Below are 23,047 nucleotides of genomic sequence, written 5' to 3'. Positions count from 1 at the left end.
CTTAAGAATGATAAATTACTTAATCCAAAAACTAGGACTTATCAAGACAGCAAGAAGACAAGTCACAGAATAAGAGAAAATATTTGCAAAGGAAACATCTGATAAGGAACTGCTTCCCAAAATATACAAAGCATTCTTAAAACCACAATAAGAAAATAACTCGATTTTTTAAATGAGCAAAAAACCTGAACAGACACCTCACCAAAGAAGATGTATAGATAGCATATAAGGATATGAAAAGATGCTCCCATCATATGTCATTAGGGAATTGCAAATTAAAACAACATTGAAATACCACTACACACCTATTTGCCTGGCAACACCAAATGCTGGCAAACCCTAGGATGTGGAGCAACAGGAACTCTCATTCATTGCTGAGGGAGTGCAAAATTAAGTACAGCCTCTTTGGAAGACAGTTTGGTGATTTCTTACAAAAGCCAAAATTCTCCTACCACATGATCCAGCAGTTTGCTTTTGAGTATTTACCAAGGATCTGAAAACTTATGTCTACACAAAACCCTATGTATGGATTTTATAGGAGCTTTATTCATAATTACACTTATGTTCAAACTGTAGGAGATTTATATATGTATACAGGGATGGGCATGGTATTAATAATGTTTCTTAATCCATGGATCCATGGCAGGCCCCTCTGGATTTAAAGTCATTAATTTCTATTATTGTCACAGTGCCCAACCATGAGCCCTTAATCTGATTATCTCTCCTGCTATTGTAACCATAGCTATTCCACCACTGTCTTATAACAAGTGCAAATTAATTCCTAATATAAAACAATAGGAGCTAATATAGAAATGTCTTCAAGTTTATTATCCTAGTAAGGAAACTTCAAAATGCTTCAGTACTTGATCATAAATCATGCTATTTCCTTTAGTGATTTTCTTTGCCTGAATTCAAATTGTAGTATACTAAACCACTATCAACAATATCAGGACAGCAGAGATACAATTAATACCCCAATAACTCTAATTGGAAGGTCTCCATCTGCACTAGAGATTTTATTTTTGAATCTCATTATAAATATTTCTCTAGGGGGCCCTAAATTCAGAGCATCACTGTAACTGGTTTGTAATAAATCATAATATATTAGCTATGCTATGCAAATAATCATGCACTGAATTCTTTACTAAACGGTTAATATACTCAGTGTATTATGTTATCTTTAAAAAGTTTAATACAATCAAATCATAAGAAGGGCTCCATAATCTTCTAATATAGCAAAGCAATTTGAGAAGTAGGTTTTAAGCTATAAATAGAAAACAAGAAGAAAATCATAAATTGTCTTAAATAAGTAATGATTAGTTTGTTTCTTTGAGGGGAAAAATAACCTTTTTTGAAGGTGAAAATAAAAAGATTGTGGATAACTTCCAATTAGAAGAAAGCCTAGGGCAGTAGTCTTTTTCTTTTTATAACTATGGAAAGAATAACAGCCCTGAAAACTGTCTAATTACCACCATCACCACCTCACCTTACTGCCACAAAATAAATTAAGACATAAAAATAAAACAATTCTATCAGATCTGAGAGTGAATGAACTTTCTAGGAGGTGCCAAGAAAAATGCAAGAAATTCACATGAAGCAATTTCTATGAGCAACATACTGTACTAAAATACTTTCTATACATTTTCTATTTAATTCTTACATATATTAACTATCTAAGTTAGACATTATTATCCCCATTTTACAGATGACAAACAGACCCAGAAAGATTAAAGAACTTGTTCAAGGTTTTATCAGTGACAAAACTCAGTTTTAAAATCCCCATTTGCTTTAAGAATGTCTTCAAAAATGTTTTCTTCTTCAGAAACATTAAAGAGCCCTCTGACTCAAGATAGTAGAGTGGGCTCACCTATTTATTTTACCTATTTTTTAAATCCTGTGTACCTATTTTATAATTATTACCTACTTCCATCCCTCTCAAAGCTCTATTTAAAAGATAATAAAAGAGTAGTAAAATGTCTAAACCCACAACAGGGAGAATATGAAGGGGCCACAACAAGGGAGAGATTTCAATAATTTTCTGGAAGATGGAAAGGGGGTGGTTAATTTTTGAAGCACGAGGCAGGATAGAGGAAGCTGTTTCTGAGTCACATGCAGATGCATGTGCACATGCACATGCATATCATGAAGAAGGAAGCCAACATTCCTTCCATAACGCCTCGGAAATACCACTCTGATGGAGATTGGGCATGAGAATTTGAGTTGAAGAGAGGGGTTTGGGAAGCCTGTGTAGAACACAATTAAAAATTCCATTCCTTCTAGCACTCTCATCCACAAAATTTATAGCACTACAGTACCAACCTTCACTTCTTATACTGTCACTGAAAGAAACAAAGTTCTAATCTTGGACAAGAAAAATTATGGTAAGAACTAAGGCAGTTAGCACAGGTGTTGGTGCTTTAGATTACACTCCCTTTCATTCTGGTGTTGAGAGGCCCCCACTGTAACAGGTACTTGTCAGCTCACAGCTTAACATACAACACACCCTGACGTGAGCACACAATTTTGAATCAGCCTTTGTCTTGGGTCATGCTCAAATATGAATTGCAAGCATGGATTATATAGCTCTGAAACAGTAAAACCAAGATAGATACACTGAAAATTTGACCTAGAGGAAACAGAGGTAGTTCAGGGAACAAAAATAATTTTGAAAAATTTTTTAAGAATGTTAGAAATATTCAAGAATATGCTGCACCTATAAAACAAAAATAAATGCTATGGAGAAAATAAATAATCAGAATATAAATATTCTTAGAAATTTTAAATGTGATTGATGAAACAAAAGTGCAATAGAAAGATTGAAATAAACATTAAGGAAGTCTACCAGAATGCAGAAGAAATAAAAGGCAAAATCTAGTAGCAAAAACATAAGGGATTCAGAGGATCAATTCAGGTGCTATAACATCCAAATAATAGTATCTTTAGAAACACCAGAAAAAGATGGAAGCAAAGGAATTGTAGAAATAATAGAGAATGTTCCTTTATTGAAAAGAATTTGTCAAATTAAGAGACTTCCAGGTGTGTAACAGAATACATGAAAAAAAAAAAATAACTGTCCCGAGACAAATCACTGTGGAATTTCAGGAACCTAGAGTAAAGAAATACTGTCAGACAAATGCATGTTATTAACAAAGGAATCAAATTCAGACTGGCATTCAATTTTTCCTAAACAACATTAGTCATGTGAAGACAATGGGTATTTTCTTCCCAAATTTCCAAGGGAAAAAATATTGATATTCAACCTATAATTCTACACTCAGCCGAATTATTAAGCACATGAATAGACAATTTGAGGGATGTAAGCACTCAGAAAATATACCACTTACATAGCTTGTTTTAGGAAATGATATAATCCAAAAAAATGAGAGACTAAACCAAAGAAGGGAAGATACAGAGCCAGGAAGCAGCATTTTCAACCCTTGTGAACCATGAAGGGAATTACTAGAATGACTGCTGTATAAAAGGCCTGGGGAGGACACATTCTGCAAACCTCAAGGTGTGAGATAGCTAGGGACAAAGGGGATCCCATAGATTTTATAGTATCCTTGAGACATTGGAAAATAAAGAGAAAAAAAAAAGGTAATCCAAAAGTCTAAGAAAAACACAAAGCTATATAAAAAAGGAAATCTAATCAGGACACAGTACTTAGTTTTGAAGATCACTGAATTTACATAGTCTAAATAATGCACATAGATTTTATTGATTTTTCAACTTTTATAATAATCTTGAAGACAAAACATAGGAGACTTAATTACGATAACAAAAAAGAATGTAAATAATATCACTATTTACAATAGAAGCTAAAAAATACAGACAATATAAATTGGGGAGGAGTGGAGAGAAAGGAAATATAAGGGCAGTTATACTCACATTTTACAAAATGTGAGATCACAGACACTTCCTATAGCTCATTTAAAGAGAAGTAGGGGTATATCATTAGGACTTAAACAAGGCAGGTGTGGCGTAACAGAGCTGAATTCTCATCTATGACAGTGGAACTCAATATATAATCCCTTCAAGTTGGCAAATCTAGGAAAGACATTTATTAATTAGAAATATAAATATTAGACTGCCAGAAAATAGACCTTTAGAAACAGAAGTAAGGAGCACCTGGATGGCTCGGTTGGTTGAGCAACACACTCTTGGTTTCGACTCAGGTCATGATCTCAGGGTTGTGGATCAAGCCACAGGTTGGGCTCTACCCTTAGCAGGGAATCTGCTTAAGACTGACTCTCTCTCTCTCTCTCTCCCTCTCCCCCTCTCCTGCTTGCATGTGTTTTCTCTCTCTCTCTCTCTTTCAAATAAATAAATACATCTTAAAAAAAAAAAGAAACACAAATAAAAGACCACCAGAAGAAATCAAACAGGAAAGTTAAAAAGTGTTACTTCTAGAGAACAGAATTGAGGATGGAGAGGAATGACATGAAGGACTATTGACTTAAAATTATAAGATTCTGAATACTTTTTAATTGTTATATATGTACATTTATATCTTAGGAATTTTTAAAGTATTCAATCCTATCAGATTCTTGTGACAAGCAATGAATTAGAGTTATGTAAATTCTCTAAGCAATTTGCTATCACACCACCTGCACAACCCTTAAAAAACTCTACAGCCTACACAATGAATTTATAAACAACTATACATACTAAAAATTATACTATAGAGAGTAATATTTTTTTTAAGGAAGACTTCTTCAGAGTCAAGTCAGATAGAGATGAAGCATTTGTTGCTAGAACCGCAATCCCTCATTCTTGTTTTAGGAGCACGTATATGAGAACCATGTTCCTTCGAATCTCTCTCTCACTTCAGTTCCAGAAGGGACATTTCTATGAAAACAGGCAGTGTCCCATTTCAAGCTCATTTTTGTTGTTTTCTGCCTCAGGGCTGCTTACTCTGAGAATAGGCATATTCTAGAAATCAGGGGGAGAGTGCAGGTATGGAGAATATTCTCCAATGAGGCACAGAAATGTAGAAACAGATGCCTCAGTCTCCCATCCTCCAGATAGAAAATTCAAAGATTTCTTTATGGCTTACCAGAGAGTTCCCAGCAGAACTGTATTCCAGTTACCGACAGTGGTAACTAACTTAACATATACCCTTTATTGGCTTTTCCTCTGTGCCTATCTTGCTTTATTTACATGCTCACTCCAGCTTCTCAGAATCAACTCTCAAATTATCTGTATACAAGACACTGTCTTAGGTTCTTCAGGAACCACCACTCCCCCAAAAAGGACGTAAGACGTTTAGGAATCAAGGCTGTGCTGAGACATGTGGCTGCCCAAGTTAGGTCAATTATTTGGCACCCCTTCAAACATAGAAAAACGATTCAATACTTATTTACCAACACACTTGGGCACAGTAAGGGAAAAAGGCATGTCAAAGAGAAGAATGACCATTTTAGAATGCTAGAGCTATAAATAATTATATTGCTGCTACGGCCTTAGAGTAGTTTATATCATACCTATTTAAAATGTAAGTACTTATGAAATTTCTTAATACTCACTTGTACTACTTAGGATTCTGTACAGGAAACAGAAACTCATGTTTTTAAGCAGGAAGTATTTTAGTATTGGAAATTATGTGCTTACATAATAGTTTAAGTCTGGAAGAAGAGAAGGCAAGAGGCCACCACTACATTTTGTAATCCAAGGAACCATTCCTGTGACTGGGATTCAGGGTCAGGAAACTGCTTCTGGCTGCCATTGCTACCACCACTGATGATATCACAGCTGCTCCACACTAGTGAGGCTGATGATGAATAATGGAATATGGGATCCAGCTGCTATCAATGTCAAGTCCATCTGAACAGTCTGGAATGCCTTCTACCTCCAAAAAACACAGTCACTTAAGTGCAGTTCATTGGCACAATATAAACCAGGTCCAGGACTCTAACTTCAGAGAAGTCTGAAAATGTGGCTTTTAACGCTCCAGCCTTTGCAATACATGACATGGGAGAGCGGAGGATAAGGGGATGTAAATGGATGCCATGTCAATAGCCAATATTGGGTACAGTCCACTGTGTAGCTACTCAACATCCACCATCTTCTACCCATGTTTAACTTCCAAACAAACACCAGAACAAAACCAACATGTTCACAATCTTGCATAATACAATTAGCCTGAACATAAACAAAAATGTGCTTACTCTCTCCTCAAACAGAAGATCCAAAGTCTACTCAGTGTATCCAACAATATAATATTCTTCATTTCTCTTCTTGCTCAGTTATAATCCCATACTTATATCCTTTATAATAAGGAATAAATCATAAATTTTCATATTTCTTCTGGAGGCTCTAGAGGAGTATCTATCTGTTCCTTGTTTCTTCCAGTGCCTAGTAGCTGCCAATATTCCTGACCTGTATCACTCCAAACACTGCCTCCATCTTCATATTACCTTCCCTATGTATCTCTCATCTCTCTATTATAAGGACACTTACAATGCATTAGGGATCCCCTAGATAATCTAGGATTATTGCCTCACCTCAAGATCCTCAACTTAATCACATCTAAAATGACGCCTCCCCCCCCCCCCGCGAAATGGGGTAACCTCTATAGGTCTCAGGGATAGGCCTTGATATCTTTGGGGCCACCATCCAGCCCATTAAATTTCACCTTATTTTGTTTATGAGCCCATTAAGCAAACATGGGGTGGCTAGGAAAAGAGGCTAACTGATATCCATAGAATTGGTCACTCTGTCCCTCTGTTTGTTGAGAACCTCTTCTGTAGTGGGTGCTTTTGGTAAGCATTTACATGGGACACAAATAATGTCACACTCAGTACTTCTTGTCATCAATCCTCAATTTTAACTCTTCCAAGTCCTTGAACATCTGGCCAAACCATTGTCAACTATCAAAAAAACAATGAATATTTATAACTCTGGCAATTCTTCCTTCTGGAAAAGTGGGAAACCAGATGTGCTGCCCAAAGTTCTTTAAATGGGAGCATTTTCCTTCCACATATCTTCCAGGGCCATTCCTAACTAAAGCTGTAATGCCAGCACAGCCCATTTCCAGCTTGTGTTTGTATATATGTGGAATTGTTTGTAAACCAGGATCAATTATTTTCTTTTCCAATTTCTCAATCAGGGTTCCAACATAAATTAAAATTTATCCCATATGCCTTCAGTGAAGAATTGCTTATAGAAGTATAGGCAAGGTTAAAGGAACAAAGGATGTTGCGGTACCCAGAAACAAGAGAAGAAACAATGATCCTGGAGCTCAGTGAGAATTTAAACTATGATAGAGGCTATGTTTGTAGAGGAAAATAGCTAGAGTCAGAGATACAACACTGGAGTAGGGAGAGAGCATAGAAGAGATAATCCTACCTACTCTATCCATCTACCTGTTGATCTTCTATTGATTGTACCCAACTGGAAACCAGCTGGTAAGGAAGACGAGGTGATGGTGTCCACATGGGTCACTATCCTAGGACACAAAACAAGGCAAAATGTATCATAGGTGTGCAAACACAATAAGCCCACATTTCGTAGCAACTTTCAAGAGGTCAAACAAGTAGATTTAGGGAGAAGTGACAAAGCATCAGGAGTGATGCAATGGTCATGAGGCACTCACTGCTCATGCCACTTACCTATACCTTCATAACCTTCCATTTGATGAAAGAGTGCTGCTGTACATGCCCTGGTTTATTACATGGTGGATCAGATAACACCTAGTCCGTGACAGGCAGCTTAGCTTACATGATCATTCGATACTCTGTGCTCAGATACGAAAATTTCTACCATAGTCCAGAAGCAACCCAGGATCTGTTTCTTAAAAGAATAGTTATCTGGAGAATAGGTCATGGCTTTGCCCTAAACTGTAATTCTAAATCAAGATTTGCCAGAGGCCCCTAGAAGATTGCTGTCAGACATCTCAAGCACCATTTGATCTATTGGATACTAAGGCTCATATGCAGAATAACTTGCACTGCAGTCCATAGTGGTAACAAAGCCTTCTCTTACTCTGGCCCTATTCAGAACTGACAGCCTTCTGGGTTACTTGAAAAGTGTATCACAGCAGTATCCTGAAATGTATATATGTTGTTTCAAAAGTTCAATGAGATTTACTAGTCTAAGAAATTCATTTATTTAACAGTGATAGGTGTAGTGATCATCTTTCACTGAGGAGCAAAAGTCTTAATTTTCTATAGATCACAGGACTACCAAAAACTTTATTGATGTCATGGCCCTTGAATATATATTATCCCCTCCCACCTCTGGCATAAATGTTCCTTACCAAGGAATTTATGGTACTTGATACCTCCTATTCACCAAATGCAATCAGCATGATGGACCAAAGCAGTGTCTTATCATGATGAGACAAATGAAGTTCCTAGATTTTTAAAGAATATTGAATAATTGATACTGTCCTGAGGCAAGACCATGAAGGAATACAGATGAAAAACACTTCTTCTGTAATCTCTTAATTGGAAAGGGGAAGCAAACATTTAGCAGATTGATCACTGCATATCAGATGCCAAAATTATGTTAATTTGCTTCAGTTAACGGAGTACATCTGAACTTGGAATTACATGATTAAGTTAATGCTAATCCACTGTTATTCCCTAAGACTCTCCAATTTCTATTCAAGTCAAACAGAAGAGTTAATGGGTATATGATAATCATCTAATTCAGTCCTAAGGGCATCATAATAAATTAGCCACCATCAGACGTACTCATGTACTAATCCATTCTAATAACCAGTCTGACTCTGCTGCCCATTACTGTAACCATGTCCACTCCATCTCTGGCATTTAAGTACTGACCTTTGGACTCTATTCATCTGTAATTCCATCATTCTTACTGAAGTCCGAGGGTCCATTTTAGAGACAGCATCCTCCCTCCCTCCCTCATCCTCCTGAAGCAGGATCAGAATATGTCACCCCAAAATATGCTACTTTGACATAAAGGTTATTTTGAGCTGAAAGCAATTGAGTAAAAGCAGACCCAGGAAGAACCTTCCCTCTATCTGCCTAACAGCAGGGCATAAATTTGTGAAGCTGTCCCCCTCTCCTGCATCAAGAAAAGGAGAATAAGCCTTACCAATGGAAACAGTGAGGGCACTGAGATGAGTCTGCATAATTAGAACTTATGAAATAACTCTTACCTATACCTTCAGTTTCCCCCAGTTTATCAGTCTCTCTTTCCTTGTCTAGTCACTTCTCCACAATTTATTGCCTTTTGTTAAATCCATAAGGCTAACCACTTCTGCGAGTTTTTCTCTTCTTTCCCATGAAGCCCCCATGCACATAAAATTAAAAATGTTAGTATCAATAAAAGTTATAAACTTTTCCTATTGTCTTTCGTCAGTTTAATTCACAAGTCTCACTCACTAACCTAAGCAGGTGGGAGAAGAGTTTTTTTCCCCCCTATAGTCCCTAGCCTTCGGAAAACAGACACTACTTTTTCAAGGACCAATGTACATTTGCCCTATGTATTTCTCAAACATAGTGAGGGGGTGGTCAAGTGGATGGCACATGATAAATCATCGCCAACATTCCTCACTCCCTGAGCTTTGCATTATTCCAATGAATTTCTAACATATAGCTCATTTTAATGTTGGCCACCAGTGATTTCAGATTTTAAACAATTGCCAAGTCATTAAAGCTACCTCTCACTGTTGAGCTTTATCTTTAAATTAAGAATTTCTAGTAAATGCACCTATATTAATAATTTCAGTCCAATCTAAAGGTATGTTTCTTTCTTCTTTGCTTAGCACTCTTAGATCTATTCCTACACATTTCTGGAGGTAAAACTAGCCAAATCCTATCATTCTAAGCTATCTCCTCCCAAGGTAGATTTTGTACTTGTCTTCCTGAGACATGCTCTGTTCTAATTATCTTTACAGATCTGATGGCACTAAAAGAGTAGATGGCAGGTATAAGGAAAATCAGTATCCCTTGGAAAGTAACTACCTTGGTTGAAGCCATTACAGGATCTCGAGCAATAAAGAACTGAGGTCATCTGACAGGGGAAGAGAGCTGCCTTTGTCAGCCAGCAATATTTAATGGGATTTAGAGATTCAGGTTCTCAGATTCATCTCAATCTAAATCTTCATTCCAATTCTTCAGGTCCTCCTCCTCCCCCTACTTTCCTAATTAGTACCACAACTTTCACTTAGGAAACTATCGATGTTGTGAATTTGTAAGTTGTAATTCTGCAACCCACTTTGGATCATCACCCCTTTTTTCCCCCTGAAGTTCTGCAGGGCAATTAGAAGCAATGATCTCACTCAAATCTCTTTATTTCTCATTTTCATCATCATATTACCATGCAACTGTCACTTGTTCAAAGACTTTGCTTACAATGATTTCATTCTATGAGGCCATATGTGAAAAATTCAGCTATTTGCTACATGGAAAACAGTATCCCATTTCCCAATGGTCATTATCACTGCCTGTAAACTCAACTAGTTCAGTAACCAATTTCATATTATCTTTGTTTCCTGATCAAATTTTAGCACTGAATACTTAATTAGATAAGGCTCACTGCATGAAATAGACACTACTCAGGTATTTTGAGCAGAGTGCTTTAATCCAAAAGATTAGATTACTGGTAACTTGAAGGAATGAGTCAGAAGGCCACCCCTAGTCTTTGACTTCAAATTAGTATGACTACATCCACCATGATCACGGTCTCCATTACCACTACCTGCATTTACAAAAGCAGTGTCAAGATAGTGGATCACGGGGGATCCCTGGGTGGTGCAGCGGTTTGGCGCCTGCCTTTGGCCCAGGGCGTGATCCTGGAGACCCAGGATCAAATCCCACATCAGGCTCCCGGTGCATGGGGCCTGCTTCTCCCTCTGCCTATGTCTCTGCCTCTCTCTCTCTCTCTGTGACTATCATAAAAAAAAAAAAAAAGATAGTGGATCACGTAATTCAGCTGTTGCCAACACTTACGTCTGTAAGGAGCCCACTTATATAATTGCATTACTACAGAAGGATGACATCCACCTCCCTTATGACTTCCAAAAATTTCATGAGTGCCTCATGTTGACAAAACCTAAATTTGTGAGGGAATCAGAAATGTAATTTCTAGTTTATATTTTAAGCTCTAACACTGGAGGAGTGAAGAAGGGAGAGATATTGAAGGGATAGAGATGGATTCATAGAACCAATAAATATCTAGCACACTAATCTACAGATGGTGCTGGCTTTCTGAAGTAGTTAATATTTAGGGTAGACTCTAGTATGTAAACTCCAAATTTCAACTGTAATTAGAAATGAGAAATGTGTTTCCCGAATTCATCTTTCTGCTCTTTTTGCCTCACAGGTTCCCATCCTCCTTTTCTTTCTGGAAAAAATACCAGACTCCACTTTTACATAGGCTGACAGTAATAATTCAAGTGTAATGAAAACACTTAAATGTTGGTGAATAAATACAGCTTTCAAGAGCAGCTATTTGTTCTTTTGTGACCATGTATAACACCTTTATTAAATTTTCTCTGAGGAAGGAACTCAAAAATATTTTAAACCAACTGTGCACATAGAAGTGATAAACCCTAACTGCATAATATGCTTATAAAAATGTAAACATTGTATTTGATTCTCAGATTTATTAACAAAATTAGAACACAAGCCACTTTCAAAGGTGAGGTGTGAGTGTCACTAACATAATTCTACCTTCTGTGCAAGACTCATAACTTACCACCCTCTCATTACCAAATAGCTGGGTAATCATTATTCTTGAAAGACTGGTTCTTAGGATAGCTTCCTCACAGGGAGGAGAAACTCAGTTTAAATATGATGCATCAGAGATGACAAAAAAGGAATTTCAACTGGGTGCTTTGCTTTTTCCCAAAGACAAATTCAAAGAAAAGTCTTAAAGCGGAGGAAAAGAGCACCTAACTGGCTTCTCTCAAATTGCAGGAAAGGGATTCAGGGATTCTTGGAGACTGAGTATATGGAATATGCATGTGGACTGACAAATTCTCTTTACACTTCACAGTCTTGTACTTAAACTGAAAAATACCCAATAATTTCCAATAATTCCCTATCTTTTTAGAAGGGACTGTATTATTTAAACCTTCCAAGATTTTTTTGTTTTAGAATGGCTTTTAATTTGGACATATTCTCTGTGTAGATGTTCAATTACAATGTGACCTTCTGGTAGCTGCATTAGATTATTATAATTAGGTAGATAGATATCAAGTGATGTGTTTTAGCATGTATTTATTCTCAAAGGAGATACTACTTTAAGGACACAATACCTGGGAGAACCTCACCTATGAGAGTGAGAAAAAGAGAAAAAATTCTGTGGGATTCCTATTTAAAACCGGATAGATCTCCAAGGAATGAAAGTATGAAGGAAATTTGTTCACATGTGGACATGTAAACATGTCTTCATGAGGTAAAATGAAAAAGACAAAGAGAAAAGGAGATTTAATTACTAGGCCTTTTTTTCTTAACAGGTAAGAAAAAGTTTAATTTCTCCAATTTCTCTAGCAAAACCTAGAGCTATAAGTCTAAAAGAACATCAAGGTGTATCTCAGATCATCCCTTACAAACCTAAAATTCTTATAATCATCTAAAGACAGCTGATTGACTACGTTCTTCATAACTCACATGATCTTTTACTGATAAATTCTAAAATCTGTCTTCATCTGAGTAGTTCTATATATCAATTATAATTAACTTCTACCTCTGAATCCCCTTCAGAAATGTAAAGTCATGTTACATACTATTTTTATAACTTAAAAAAAAAGTATGCCTTTCAATTCACGGCTGTGCCTTTCCTCAATAATTTAAGAGGGAAATTAGGAAATTTGGGAGAGAATGAGGGAAATCAACTTCTAATACTTATATGATCTTGTAGTGTTTTGAAATAATGAATGTTTATATTCCCCTGCCTCTTCATAACTGTTTCTTTGGTTCAGATGGCATCTGCCTAAATAACACCTAAGATTAAGCTAAAATACACTATGAAGGACTTGCTTTCCAAGGTGACTTGTCAAAATTGTTTGCATGCTGAGGAGGCAAGCGACCAGTCTCATGAAGCAGGTCTTAAGTTCCTGTGTGTGTAGCTCAACATCTCAGCCCTGCTAGCCCTATCTACCACACAGCAGGATCCCAAGTCGACCTACCTCACCCAGGTCTGTACTTAGCACTCCTCTTGAGCTCCTATACAATCTACGGCCCTCTTTTTCTCCATAAAGAAGACAGTGTTAGGAATTCAGCTGGCTGAGTGTTAGGCTACAACAAGACAAGAGCTGAGAGAACAGGACAGCTCAGTATGATGTTGCATTCTCGCAAAGGTGCCAATTATCAGTACATAATGCCTGGATTGTTGTATTATCAGATGGATAGTGTAGCAAAAATCACCTCTAGGTTCTCTTTCATACTTATAGGATAACTGAGTTGCACATATGGAACAAATCTGTAAATTAAAATATTCCTAATAAACTATGAAACCACTAGACTCCATGTTCTAAAATGTGAATATAAAAGTCCATATGAAAATATTTTTGAATACCTAGGAAGTGTGTAGAAAGAGAAAAAAAAAGAGAATGACTAAGTTAATAATGCTAAAAGTGAAATCAGTCATCAGTGTCCATCAGCAAAATGAAATCAAGAGTAACACAGAAAAGAGAAAAAAGAAGAGATACAGTCATCCATAATTCTATTGGAAAATGCACTGTCATCTGCCTAAGGTATTTCTAGCCATTTCAAGTATGTTAAAAATTCCATTTTCTGTGCATGAAAACATTTCTTTAGTGACAAAATTTTACCAAAAAAGGACGCAGTTCCCCTCCATGAATTTTTAGGTATGAGGCATGCAACTCAGTGTGATGACTGAGGAGAAATTATGAAAGTTATCAGAACAGGCTATACATCACAGATTAAAGTCATCCAAGATAATGAACTTTAAAAAGTGTAGTAAGAGCTGAATGATCTAACGTAAGATCACAAGAGCTCTTCCACTTTATTCTTGGAACCAAAAAACCCACAGCATTAAAAACTGCTAAAGCTTACATTTGAAATGACAAGAGTAGTTTAAAAGAAAATTATACGTTTTATGTCTGGATCCAAAAGATCTTCCAAAGAGGACTAACTTTTAAAGTAAAAATATGCCATCATTAAAAAATAAGCTTTTCTCCAGAAATTTTAGGCACTCTAAGTTCTAGTTTCACATCTTTTCTACATTAGAAATTGGCAGCAAAAAAAAATTTACAATATTAACAACTGAATCAAATAAACATCTAGCAGATAATTTATGTAATAAACTGATTAACAAAAAAAAAAAAAAACATTTTTCCCACAGCAGTTGTATATTTATTGTGCTAAAATCAGGTAGCAGGGAATGAAGAGGTCTGGGGAACCAGTACAGAATGTTCACAAAGATTTACAAATCTCTAGTCATTACACACCGAGCAGCTAAGACAAAGGTGCTGAATCCTCTCAGGCCAAACTATTTTAAATGTTGCAAATATTCTATATTTCTCATGACTGCATGCCTTTGGGGAAAAGTGTAATTTTAATGCACAATAAATATTTTATAGTTTACAAAATACTCTAAAATAGTTCGTCTGCACAAACAGCATACATCCTGTACATGCAGTTTTGACATGTTGAGATAACTTAGAAATATTCATGCTTTTTTTGTTGTTGTCACATTTTCTTTCTCTATAATGATCCCTGGTCAACATCCCCTAACAATTTAACCAATGTAATAAAACAATGTACAAGTTCTCTTTCCTAGTGTATTTCCAGTTGTTCATTTATATTACATGAAACACTCCATTTACACATAGTAAACTTCATTTTCTGGTTCTGACTACTCTTCACTTTAATTCATTTTGTGTCTTAATAATTAACACCTTGTAACAATCATACACTAAATTTAATGATCTTTAGCACCAAGGAGTCAAGAATATTGCACCAAAATGGGTTTATACTTCATATCTAGTTAATAAATAAGATCTTGCAACTTTGTTATAAGGAAAATATCACTCCAAAATTAATCACATTGAAAGAGAAGGATAGTTTCACAGAAAAGTTGGGTGTATGCTATTTGTTAAAAAAAAAAGAAAAAAAAGGCAAAAAAAAATACTAGCGGATTCGAAAGCTAATAGTAAAATTTACATTAGAGGACTCCTTGATTTTTTAATTAAAATTTATTTAATTTTAAATGTTCTTTCCAACAGAAGAGGTAGGTATATTTCCACATATGAAAAATCGGTAACAGCCACAAATCAAAACAAGGAAAGCCTGATAAAAATCAACATACTCTCTTCTAACAGCACATAAATGTAACTCTTTTCTGATGTTACTTATAAAGATATGAGTTGTTTCATGTTCCAATCAGACAATAATCCTAATTTTCATAATATACTTCTGATAGTAATAGGAGTATTGAAAGGCTGTCTTTTCATCAAAAATTGTTTCCCACAGTGATTTGTGCCGCAAGTCATGGTGACCTTTGGGTCACTAGACAGGATTTTACTGTAATTCTTATTTTCACCAACACCATCATCGTCAAGCCTCTAAGAGTCTACAGAGATCATCAGATTCTTTAAATTTAATTACAACCAAAAGGGTATATTCAGACTAGAGGTGGAGAGATTTGACCATACCAGTCAGCAAATGAATTCAAATGTGCAAATTTTAAAGTATCTACAGTTCCAGCTTTGGACTAGAAAATGTAAGGTAACTGATTGTAATCAGTAGGTAATAGTAATTTAGCCAAAAAATTCATACTGTGTTTCTGTGATCATCAGACTGAAGAATGACTGTATATAAGATACATGAAAAATGTCATGCATTAGACAAACGGATGTGAACAGAGGGAGAGCCTCCAAAGTCACATAATGATTGCTTTGTCTGGACGACAACAAGGCTAATAAAAAAAAAATGTTTAAAATAAAACTTCATAAATAAAACATCCGGGCATTGTATTTAACACTTTACTCTATCTAAAGGTTACTAAGACATAGAGCACATTTGCCTTTTTCTCCCCACCCCCAAAACCCTCATTTGCTTGTTTTCCCTGAAATTTTATATGAAATGGGAGTTTCCTCACTGTCAACAACAGTTAAGGCCCAGTTCAATTTACTCTCCTTTCGCTTTTCCATTTTTCTGCTTTTTTCCATTTTCTATCACTAGTTGTTTCTCTGATTTGCTCACACCATTTGCTGAAATACCATTCACAGCTGTTTTTCCAGTTTTTGCTTTCTTAGGCTCTTTGTATGTCCGAACATAGAAGTTAAGAAAGAGAAATATGAAGCTGATTGCATAGGCGATGAGAGCCCAGTGCATCCATTTTGGGAAGGGGCAATCAGTGTAAAGAGACAGCGCCGTGTGCCCAATGGTCACGTGGAACTGAACCTGAAAAACAAAACAATGTAGGATACGTTTACTGTGAACAGTGAGTAACTTCACCAGAATCTTCTATTTAGCTAAGATAGGCCCAAATCTTGCCACAGTGTCCAAAGTTTCAATAGCTCTTTGGCTTCCATGCCTGATTACAGCTCCCTCTCATCAGGCTGCAGTTCAGATGTCATCCCCTCAGCAAGAGCTTCCTGCCAGCTAGGACAAAGATCTCCATCCGGCTGGCCTCTCAACCCCATTAATGAGGGCTTTCGTTTTATGTGGGTTTTTTTCTTTTTAACAATTACAATTATCTGTAATTCTTAACTTCTTCATTGTCCATCTTTCCACTAGTATATAACTTCAGAGGGTAGGGTTCTGTGTTGCTCTCTGAGGATTCCTGAGTCCTTAGCACAGGGTCTGGATTCAATGAATAATTTGTTGGATAATGTTGAATAATGTTTAATGATAGGGAGTTATCAATGGCCTAAGAGAATGAAATAATAGTACCATATATTCTTTTTGATTTTTTTTTCCTCGCAAATTTTAGACTGATTTCTTTCCATGAAACTGTCAGCAAGATGGTACATATACTTTTAAAAGTGAACCTATCATTATTTATTTCTTATAAAATAGCACACAGGTAAAACTGCATTTGAATTAACATTCTCCTTGGGGTGCCTGAGTGGCTCAGTTAAACATCTGACTCTTGATTTTAGCTCAGATCATGATCTCGAAAGTCATGGGATTGAGCCCCACACTGGGTTCCATGGTCAGCAGGGTCTGCTTGAGATTTTCCCTCTTGCTCTCCCTCTGCCCCTCCCTCACTCCATGTGTGCACACGTGTGTGCTCTCTCTCTAAATGAATTAACATTATTCTTTACAAATTTAGATTTTTGGTAAAATTTAGTAGATATTTGATAATAAGTGCAAAAAGAAAGACTCACTTTCTACTTTAAAAGTTTTTAAAAGAAGAAAAAATTAAGATGCTTTGTAATTCAGATAAGACAAATCAGTAGAAATTCCAACATATCAAATGAATAGTTCTCAATATAAGAATTACAAATTCCACGTGTTAACAAGGGTTAAATTTTTACAAGATTCACTTACATGATTAACTATCGTGAGAACTTATGGCTTGGAAATACTCTACTCTTCATAAAATTAACATCCTATTTGGAATGGGCAATTGTGGTTTCTCTTTTAAGTATAGTCTTACCCATATTAACTAGTATATTAAAAATTATTAAAATAATTTATTCCATGTGAGCCCCAAATTTATATTAGACTGAAAAACTTTAAGCTCTCCATGGCAAAATGCAGGTTTTAAGAACTTTTGATTTCATAATGGTTCTTAGAACCTAAATTATCAAAAAAGGCTTATGCATATAGGTGTGATTAAGTATGGCATCACTCAAGAAGACTCAGGTGAGGACTCTGACAAAGTAGATATAAAGAGTTCAGATGACTTTTGTCCTCTCTTCATTTTCTTGTGACCATTTACTAATTACTGAGGAAACTGAATTACACAAACTATATAAACAGCTTACACAAAAACTGGAGGAAGCTTCCTGTAGCATTTTAGTTACAAATGAATCTTTCACACCCAGCATTCCCCAAAAGTTGTGTTTCCTGTTCAGCCAGCCAGCTGTTTAGCAACTTAAAGCAGAGACGAATAATATTTCCAAATGTGATTCCACTGATAAATTGTACACATGCTATGATTACAGCAAATTATAATAAATTCCAAGGCTTGAAGAACAGCTGCCAGGTTGGCTTGGGATTTCCAGTTTGATTACTGGGCTAACACCTTGCTTTGAATGTTTCACTGAGGTACCCAGATGCTACAAGAAGTCCTCCTAGGAGTAAGTGCTGAAAATTGTCTGCTCTAAAGGCTAGCCTTTGAAAATACCTAGCTCTGCTCTCTAAGAACTATGTGTTAGACAGTAAGAGGAGTTCTCTTGTCTTTGTTCTCTTCCTTCACCCCAACCCTTCCTTGGTTCTGTGCCTTCTCTTCAATTTTTATATCCTAAATGTAGAGGATCTGTTAACAAGGACTAAAAAATGGAACAGAAAACAAAATTCAACCAAGAGCAGGATGAAGAGAGGTAATAATAACATCTTGTTAAAAAAAAATCACCTGAGAAAGAACCTATATTATTTTTCTGGTCATATATAAGTCTATGTACTTTATGGTATGCTTAGATCTTTTCTCATCCATTTCACAGATATTTTTAGAGAACATTTCTTTTAGAGAGATAAGAACTATTTTTAGTCTTTTAAGAACATTAAAAAGGTTAGTAGCAGTGACAACTAGGTCTATGAACAAGAAACTCCAAGAGCCAAGCAGCCTCAACTCTCACAGCTGCAGCACAGAGAAAGCCAAATTTGTAACAGAAAATTGTCCTGGATAACTTAGCTCTTCAGAATTAGTCAGTTCAAATATTTTCAGTGTTTCACCAGAAGAAAGTTCAGAAGAATTTAACTCACCAGCTGCAACATGGTTAAGTATCGTTTCCACCAAAGATACTTCTGAATCCACGGGCCAAATGCAGTTAACCCATAGTATGAGTACATAATCACGTGGATGAAGGAATTCAGCTGTGCTCCAAAAAATGCTTCAGAAAAACAAAATTACAAGATACTGAAAACTTTAATAGGCAATAAACCATCTGAACATAAAATAAATGAATCCACATTATTTCCTAACTAATCTTGAGTACAGATGAGGAATAAAAACTGTAAAGTAGAAATAATGAAAAAGATTTCTCTTCAGATCACATTAGGTCTTTTTAAACTTTAGACTCTGACTTTTAGCATATAAATAAAAATGTGTGTTCCTCAAATGCAAAGGACTTTCAAAGTAGGCAAGTTTCCAAATGGAGTACCCCAGTGGCTTATGTATGCCATAATAAAGAAGTGCTGCGTATATTATTTTTCAAGCTATTTTTCTCAGAGAAAAAAGACATGCATAGTACATATAATTGTTTCAAAAGATTTTTAATAGAGTGTCTGGCTGGCTCAGTCAGAAAAGCATGTGACTCTTGATCTTGGTGGGGGCCCTAAGCTCAAGCCCCACATGAGGTATAGAGATTACTTAAAAATTTTTTTTAAATAATGAAATAAAAAGGATGTTTTAAAAAAATTAATAAAAGGTAGATTGATAGACTTTTAAAGCCTCATTATTGCTTTCAGATATGCCGATAAACATATCAACAGAATAGTACTTGTTTGTTAGGTCTCTGAGCAATTTTAAATGAAAGCAGAAGGTGAACTGTACTACTATAATGACCTATAGCCTTGGTTCTCAAGAGAGAAATAATCTGTTTCCAGCTCAGTGATGTAAAACATCTTCAGTCTATAGGCAACTGAAAGCCTGAAGACATATCTTGGCCAAAATGTGAATTCAGATCCTTTATAACAAAGCTATTTATAATTACCTTTGAGTAAGAACCAACAGGTTCATTTAAGGCTCATTTTAGAGGAGTGGGCTCTGGGCTTGGACTGGAGATGGAGCCTTCAAACTAACTGAGAAGTTAAAGCTTAGTATCCTTTGTCTTTTTTTTTTTTTTTTTTTTTTAGGTAGGCTCCACATCCAGTATGGAACACAATGTGGGGCTTGAACTCAGGACCCTGAGATCTAGACCTGAGCTGAGATCAAGAGTTGGATGCTTGACTGAGCCACCCAGGCACCCCCAGCTTAGTATCCTTTGAATCAGAAACACTACAGCCACTCCTCATTAAAATATTAATTTGCTATATTTAAGATTAGTTTATGTTTATCTCAGAGGCAAATCTTTATGTATTTAAGTAGCCATAGGTAAAAAGCTAAAGCTTTACTTTCTTCAAATTTCTTTTTTTTCTTCATATGTCTTTAAAATGAAATTAACACAGAAATAATTAACTATGAAAGCAAGTTAAAGACCAAATCATATTCCCAGCTTCTCATTACTTTTCCATTCAACATATTTACATAATTTAATATATGCATCTATGTTCCTGAAAATGCTCACCTTGTCCCCCTGCGACCCACTTAATTCCAATCCACCACAATGTAAACATTGTACAGTGATGGTATACATGAAGGAAAGAGACTTGGTTGTTTTTCTTCCTTAGGATAAAAAATACAGTATCCAAATACTCAACCCCTTTTGATACAAAGTACCACCAAAGAGCAGCAGCTATCTGTAAAAAGAATGGAAAAGCATGTTATAAACACCAGAGTGACACTATCATATGGTTTTTTATTCATTGTTAAGTTAGTCCTAAACAATCATTATTGCACAAAATGTACAAGGCATGGAGTCATTTTTGCCTAAGTAGGTATGAAACCTAGGCATCTATCCACAGGGGCAGGGGTAATGGGAAAGAAAGAGTCCAAGTCTCTATTTACCCAGTGGCAATGATATAGAGAAAATTTTTAGTCTGTTACAGAGCCAGATGTCATGAAGTACCAAACTACTAAATATAGAGCTATAAACGCCTTCACACTGCTATGTTTTTCAATATGGTAAAGAAATTGAGATATTTATTTTGTAAAGGTATTTCGGTTTTTCATGCTTAGCCTATAGTACCTCAGATATTTTTGCAAGTGTGTTTGTGTAGCCACTGGTCTCTGTTAGTGTCTGTCTCTCGCTTTAAGTGCAACAAGTACCTAATCATAGTACTTTGTATTAGGCGGTAAAATCTTTAAAGTTGCAAGTTGAAACAAACAAACAAAAATAACAAATACTTCCTAGGTCATAAATATAATCCTACTTACATGAATAAGTCTTTTCTTTTCCTGGGCTCTAATTAAGACACCAGATGGTACAGAAAGATTATGTTACATGCTGAGATTAAGGATCCAAGGATCCAGTAAGAGGTGACCTCTGTGAATATTTTAAAATATTTAACAAGAACCTTACTATAATAGTACCTAAACTCAACTTTTTAAATGTCAAGTATTTTCTATAATGTGTGTCCTATGTACAAACAACAAAGAAAACAGTACATAACTGAAATCTGTTTATAAATTTCTGTATGTCAAGGGTGACTGGAAAGTAAAATATGGTAACATTATATTACCAATAGTTTATTTTCTGCAAATATAATAAAAACTGAGTTTACACCTATATAAACTGTGCAATGCTCAACTTACTAAACATTACATAGTTTATAAAATATTTGTTTTTCCTCAGGCTCTTAACAAATGAATTAGACTTTCTTTATGAGTTTCCATTCTTGACCCAAAACACAAAAATCCAAAAATGTCATCTTTACAGTAAACATGGAACTTTTTAAAATTACTACATTCTAGTAATCCAACACATATTCATTCTCATACAACCAAACAGGTCACTATAACTATGAAAATTTTTCAATTATGTACTTTTAAAGAAAAGTTGACTTTTATTGACTCAACATGATCCTATACACTTTTACCATTCTTTGAAAGTAGGTTTTTCAGAGTGGGGATTATAAAATTAAACCCACTTCTACTGATTAACAGGATTAGGAATGTACTTACCCTAACTTCATTAACATTATCAGAATAATCCACACTCTGGCAAATATAGCTATATCCTGCATTATATGATCCCATGAATAACTAGAAAAAAAGGGGGAATAACATTTAAAGCAAAGTTTTAGTAGATATGGAATTTCAAAACACTAAACACAATATGCAACATTTCAAATTACTTTAAAGAACAAATTGTCTAAGAAATTCAAATGCAATAAACAATGTGTTGTGGAGTTTCTAAAATTTGTTGTGTGTCAAATTATTCTAAAATTGAAATCTATATTAAAAATCACATGTAACTCTTGGGCTGAGACTTCAACTGTCATCTACTTTATAATTAAGAGAAATTAGGATTAACCATGACTCAGATCTAACAGTTACATTGATTTCTATTCTTGACCCAGAGTGGTTTGTATCAAACAAATGAGGTCAAAGTATCCAAACAAATAAAAGTTTTTGTGAAGTTGAGATTCTCTAAGACTAAGCTGTCAATTACAGATTTCATTAAAGAAGAGTACTGTTTATTTTCTTAGCATCACCAGTCCAGTTCTCTGAATTCATACAGAATTTTAATGAGGAGTCTTGGGAAACAAATTCCTTCCACTCTTATAACTTAAAAAATGCCTGTATCAACTTAGCCTTTAGGATTTCTTTTCAGAATGTCATGGAGAATTTTCTAGTGTCCAGAAAAGTACATGATGACTAGCAGCAACAATGTATAACAGTTAACTCATTTTTGTTCAAACCCAAATACAATGACATTATGTAATAGGATTTAACCTGAAATCAGTATTTTACATCTGCATTTTTTTAAGATTTTACTTATTTAATCATAAGAGACAGAGAGAGAGAGGCAGAGACACAGGCAAAGATAGAAGCAGGCTCCATGCAGGGAGCCCAATATGGGACTCGATCCTGGGTCTCCAGGATCACGCCCTGGGCTGAAGGCAGGCGCTAAACCACTGAGTCACCCAGGCATCCTACATCTGCATATTTTGATCAGTTAACAAACCTGAAACTACTGAATAAGAATTACAAATAAGGAGCTACAACTATTTACTGGCTACTTAATATGTGCCAAATACTATGAAAAAAATTTCATTTATCTCTGATCTGGAAGGCAGGTTTTTAATCTCTATTTTACAGAAGGGGAAAATGAGTCTCAGAAAAGTTATATCACTCCTACTGTCAGTTAATAATGGTTATTTTGGAATCT

General features: G+C 35.5%; 1 protein-coding gene across 2 annotated transcripts in view; it reads right to left on the bottom strand.

The window, feature by feature from the left end:
* Positions 1 to 14,271: 14,271 nt before the first annotated feature.
* ELOVL4 (ELOVL fatty acid elongase 4) overlaps positions 14,272 to 23,047 on the bottom strand; it is a 31,815-nt gene continuing 23,039 nt past the window's right edge. For both annotated transcript variants that reach the window (XM_077903284.1, XM_077903283.1), the window contains exons 3-6: positions 21,838 to 21,918; positions 20,342 to 20,513; positions 18,819 to 18,946; positions 14,272 to 16,346 (exon numbers count right to left, since the gene is read on the bottom strand). In XM_077903284.1, coding sequence (XP_077759410.1) covers positions 16,071 to 16,346; positions 18,819 to 18,946; positions 20,342 to 20,513; positions 21,838 to 21,918 — 657 coding nt within the window. In that variant the 3' untranslated portion in view covers positions 14,272 to 16,070. The remainder of the gene's footprint in view (positions 16,347 to 18,818; positions 18,947 to 20,341; positions 20,514 to 21,837; positions 21,919 to 23,047) is intronic.

This window comes from Canis aureus, chromosome 7, assembly GCF_053574225.1.
Source record: "Canis aureus isolate CA01 chromosome 7, VMU_Caureus_v.1.0, whole genome shotgun sequence".
Classification (NCBI taxonomy): Eukaryota; Metazoa; Chordata; class Mammalia; order Carnivora; family Canidae; genus Canis; species Canis aureus.
Note: the sequence above shows the minus strand (reverse complement) of the source record. Positions and strands in the feature narration are given on the sequence as shown.